The 5,235-nt window shown below is 45.3% G+C and overlaps 1 protein-coding gene across 4 annotated transcripts in view; it reads left to right on the top strand.

Moving 5' to 3' along the window:
* CYSLTR2 (cysteinyl leukotriene receptor 2) overlaps positions 1-5,235 on the top strand; it is a 38,820-nt gene that overhangs the window by 21,216 nt on the left and 12,369 nt on the right. For 3 of the 4 annotated variants that reach the window (XM_010835719.1, XM_010835721.1, XM_010835720.1), the window contains 2 exons: positions 1-719; positions 2,834-3,514. In XM_010835719.1, coding sequence (XP_010834021.1) covers positions 1-719; positions 2,834-2,903 — 789 coding nt within the window. In that variant the 3' untranslated portion in view covers positions 2,904-3,514. Of the gene's footprint in view, positions 720-2,833; positions 3,515-5,235 lie in introns of those variants that run through there. The other variant, XM_010835722.1, reaches the window with a different exon arrangement.

Genomic DNA, 5,235 nt, shown 5'->3' with positions numbered 1-5,235 from the left:
ATATTTGGGGACCTGAGTTGCAGGATTATGTCTTACTCTATGTATGTCAACATGTACAGCAGCATTTATTTCCTGACTGTGTTGAGTGTGGTGCGTTTCCTGGCAACCGTTCACCCCTTCCGGCTCCTTCATGCCACTAGCGTCAGGAATGCCTGGATTGTTTGTGGCATCATATGGATCTTTATCATGGCTTCCTCAACAACGCTTCTGAACAATGGCTCTGAGCTGAAGGGCAATGTCACGTTGTGCTTGGAGCTGAATCGTAATAAAGCTCCTAAACTGAAGACCATGAACTACATTGCCTTGGTGGTGGGCTTTCTGCTGCCCTTCTGCACACTCAGCATCTGCTACATGCTGATCATTCGAGCTCTGTTGAAGGCGGAGGTCCCAGAATTAGGGCTGCGGCTTTCTCACAGGAAGGCATTGACCACCATCATCATTGCCTTGGTCATCTTCCTCCTGTGTTTCTTGCCCTATCATATACTGAGAACCCTCCACCTGCTCCAGTGGAAGGCGGATATATGCAGAGACTCGCTGCATAAAGCTGTGGCCATCACACTGGCTTTGGCGGCAGCCAACAGCTGCTTCAACCCTTTGCTTTATTACTTTGCTGGGGAGAATTTTAAGGACAGACTAAAGTCTGCACTCAGGAAAGATCATCCACAGGAACCAAAGCGCAGCTTTCCTTTCTGTGTGTGGCTGAAAAACGAAACAAGAGGGTAAGGGGTTCTTGGGCGAGGCTGTTCCTACGTCTTGTGTCCACCTTCATTCACATGTGGTCTCCAAAAGACCATCTATTTACACCATTCCCAACAAAGGTCGATTCCCAAGATTTAATTGACCATCATTTTATTATAAGACCTACTGCAAATTTTTCATTAGGTGTATCTTCAGTGTTTGAGCCTAAATAAGGAGTACAGCAGGAAAAATCCCCGTTAGAGTCTTGCAACCAGAAATGTCAGACTGGGAGAATATGCTGAGCACAGTGGCTGCTGCTTCTCATCAAATTCTGTATCAGTCATATCTCTGGCCCACTAGGCATTCTAAATGCTTAGTTTTAAGACAACCCCAACGTTTCCAGCTTCTCTTGTTCCTCGTCCTTCTTCAATCTCCTGTTGTTATTGTTGTTCAGTCATTATATATCTGACTCTTTGCGACCCCATGGACTGCAGCATGCCAGGCTTCCCTGTCCTTCACCAACTCCCAGAGTTTGCTCAAATTCATGTCCATTGAGTCAGTGATGATAACCATCTCATTCTCCTGAGATACAGCCAATTAACAAAGCTATTGGAGGCCCCAGAACAGATAAGAAAAGCATCCTTAGAATTCAGGGGAAAGATTGTGAAGAGGAAATCTGCCCTCTAACAAAGCAAAGTCAAGGTCCCCAACAAGAACTGAGGGGAGAAAAACGGAGAGAAGCCCTGGGACAAGAGAGAAAGGGGAAAAAGAATTTCATTTTGCACTAGGAGAGGATTTCTAGTGCAAAATGAAAATCCAAAGGCAAAAGCTATGCCTTTCTCTTGTCAGGGGCTTAGGAAAGACAGGAAAATTAGGAGAAGGATGCGGGGCATTGCCCTCGGGGTGGAGGGATTATGTGCAGAATAGGAAAGAAGGGGATCAATTTTACTCTTGAGATTTGGGTTCAGGCTGTTTACTGCAGTTCTCATCCTACAAGTTAATCCATTTGGATGGGATAAACCTCCAGAATAAAGGAGATGGTGCTAAGGGTTTGGTTGGGCACTCAGAGAGAGGGTAAGCTGGAAGGCAAGTTACAAAGATTGTGGTACCCCTGAAATTCTATGAAATTCGATGAACATTTGACAGAACATGAGAAGGGTGGCTTTCTTCTGAGAGAGTGTAGAAAAGCACTGGTTTGTGGGAGGCGGGGTCCTGTCTGCCCACTGAAGGAAAACCAAGTCGACTACCTACTGCCACCACCATGACCACTGTACTGTCAACAATCGAGTGCCCTCTCTGTGCTGGGCAGACTGTGCAAGGCACTGTGCTGTGCTGTGCTTCATCACTCAGTCATGTCTGACTCTTTGTGACCCTGTGGACTGTAGCTCACCAGGCTCCGCTGTCCTTGGGGATTCTCCAGCAAGAATACTGAAGTGGATTGCCATGCCCTCCTCCAGGGGATTCCCAACCCAGGGACTGAACCCAGATCTCCCACATTGCAGGTGGATTCTTTACCATCTGAGCCACCAGAGAAGCCTGTGCAAGGCACTACTCATCCATTAATCCCACTTAACCCTCACACAAAAGCCCTGTATTTTCATTTTACAGATGAAGGAACTAAAGCCCAGAGAAATTAAGAATTTTGTTCAAGTTCATAGAGCTCCACAAGAATTTTAAAAACATCTGTGCAGAGGGGTTGGCTAGGTGCTTCACCCACCATTTCCCTGGCAACCCTCCAGGGACATTACTTGACTGTCTTAAGTGAAAGCTTTCTTCCCTCATCAGGTACCTACCCCTTCTTACTCTCATGAAAAGACTGAAGGCTGAAGTTTCTCTCTTTGGAATTAGCCCCAAGATAGAGTGGAGGGTGGGAAGGAGGTGGTGTTCTGAAACTAGGAAGAGACTGAGGGGAAGTCCTCATAGTGAAGAGGAGCCTCAGAATTCTTTGGTCACTCAGCTACCAGAATGCTGACAGACACACACCTTATCAAGACACATGCCTGGAGGATCCTTCTACAGGACAGCAGTCAATGACTACTACACATCGGAGAAAAGGGCCAGAACATGAAAAAGCAACAGTAAATGAGAGGGTAGATAGAAACATTTTCAGTATGAAAGGTCTCAACATTTTCAACACCTTTGCATTTTTTAACAGAACCCTACAGGAGAGTTTGCTTCTCCAAAATAAGAGAGTAAACCAAGATAAAGGAAAACATGACATCTAGAAAGCAGAGACTCCAACACAGGATAAAGATGAAGAAAATTCCTAGGATGTTGGTGTGTAGCAGAAAAACAAGAAATTGATTGATTTACACGTGTTGGAGAGATTTATGTCTTTCTTGGATAGCGTGGGATGAACTGGTAAAAATACACAGGAAAATAAGCAAGTTAAAAGAGAAAGCAATTATTAAATACTAGGGGGAAAGAAACTGATGTTCAAGAATGGAAATAAAACCATAGTACACTTCATGGTTCAGCTGTGAACAATATTTACATAGAGAATATAAATAGCAAAATACTGTGATATAATTTTTTTCAGGAAATGAGGGAGAGAGGTTGTGTATGTGGAGGGAGGGGTATAAGAAATCTATGGCCCTTATTACAGAAAATGCATAATAACTAAAGCTAAAGAATGATAACTACCTGTATAAAAATGTTATTTAACAATAGAAGCTAAAGTGCAGAATAAACAGTAAAAATAATTGATAGGATTGCCTTTGGAGAGAAGTTGGATATGGGAAGATAGGGTGGGGATTTCTCTTTTCCTTTTAATAACTATTTAACTGTCTAACTTGTGACTATGTATTGCTGAAATAAAATAAAAATTAAGTCAAAATTAAAATTTAAAATTAGAATTAATTCTGCCTTAAAAAATAAAAAAGACAAGGAAGAAAAGAAAGGCTACCAGAAATGGAAATTGAACACTGAGAGAAGAAAGGAAAGAAGAAAAGGAGTACATTTGGATCTGGGCCCCACCCAGCCTTGCCATGCAATGGAAGTTCCATTTTGAGATAAGGGGAGTCTGAGGTCAGGGGTGATTTGGCATGTTAGAATTTTTTTTAGTTACAAGTAACAGAAAACCCAACTACAAGGGTTTAAACAGTCACTATATTACATAACTGAACCATACAAAGGAAAGCTGGGCTTCAGGTCCTATTCAGTCAGGATGTCTATGAGGCTTCCTCTTCAGGTTTGGGCTTGGTCCCAAGGCTGAATCACCTCATGGAAACAAGCTGATTGCAAAACAGCCAGGGGCTGCATGCTTCCTTACTTGTATCCAGGAAAGTGAAAGTGAAGTCACTCAGTTGTGTCCGACTCTTTGCTACCCCATGGACACCAGGCTCCTCGGTCCACGGGATTTTCTAGGCAAGAGTACTGGAGTGGGTTGCCATTTCCTTCTCAAAAAAAAAAAAAAAGAAATAGTATCTCCTGCCCAAGTCATCTGACAAAATCACCGGCTTCCTTCTGATAGACCTACTCAGATTACATGGGCTTCCCTGGTGGTTCCATGATCAAGAACCCCCCTGCCAATACAGGAGACCCAGATTCGATCCCTGGGTTGGGAAGATCCCCTGGAGAAGGAAACAGGAACCTACTCTAATATTTTTGCCTGGGAAATCCCTCGGACAGAGGAGCCTGGTGGGCTACAGTCCATGGGCTCAAAAACAAGTCAGACGTGACTCTTAGTGACTAAACAACTCAGATTACACACCAGCTCCTTAAAAAACCAAGAAATAAGGGATTGCTCTGACTGAGTGAGGACAGAGTCTACACCTCAAGAGGGCATTGAGGGGAGGAGATCAAAATGGCAGAGTAGGAGGATGCAGACCTCACTTCCCCCCACAAACACATCCAAAATTCATCCATATTTGGAACAATTCTGACTGAAAACTAACTGGAGACTGGCAGGAACACTCGTCTACAATCAAAGCTATAAGAAAGATCCACGCGGAAACAGGTAGGAAGGGAAGAGAAGCTACTGGGACTCGGAAGAGAAGGGAGATTATATGTGTGGAGACCCTCCCTGGGGAGTGAGCAGTTAGAACCACATATTAGGCACTCCTGCCCTGGGGTTGGACACCAGGAAGATGCATCCCTTTGGCTGCTTGGAGGCCTGATAAGACTAAGAGGAGGACTGTGGGAAGACTGGACTCCACTCGTGAGAAACATGTACACAATATTTTATCAGGGTGGAGAGAGAGGGTGGGTTGAAACTGCACAGGTGACTGGGTGGTTTTCCACAGTCGCCCCCGCCTGAACCACAGATTGCTCCACCCGGCTTGCTTCATAACGCAGCTCCACGCTGGGGCAAGGGCTCCTGCAGTGCCGGCGCAGGGTGGCCAAGGTCAAGGGAGAGCTAGGCTGTGAGGGACAAAGGAGGCTCAGATCCCCCAGTGGTATCTGAGTGTGTGTGGGTTGGGGTTGGGGGCGGGACACAGCCATTATTTCCACAGGCAGCTCAGCAGAAGCAGAAGCATCTGCATCCCACAGCCCAGGCTGCCAGCCATGCTGAGCGCCCGCACAAGCCCTTGTTGCTCCAGCTCTGCTCCCCTCTGG

Source organism: Bison bison, unplaced genomic scaffold (genome assembly GCF_000754665.1).
Source record: "Bison bison bison isolate TAMUID 2011002044 unplaced genomic scaffold, Bison_UMD1.0 scf7180017864048, whole genome shotgun sequence".
In the NCBI taxonomy this organism is placed as follows: Eukaryota; Metazoa; Chordata; class Mammalia; order Artiodactyla; family Bovidae; genus Bison; species Bison bison.
Note: the sequence above shows the minus strand (reverse complement) of the source record. Positions and strands in the feature narration are given on the sequence as shown.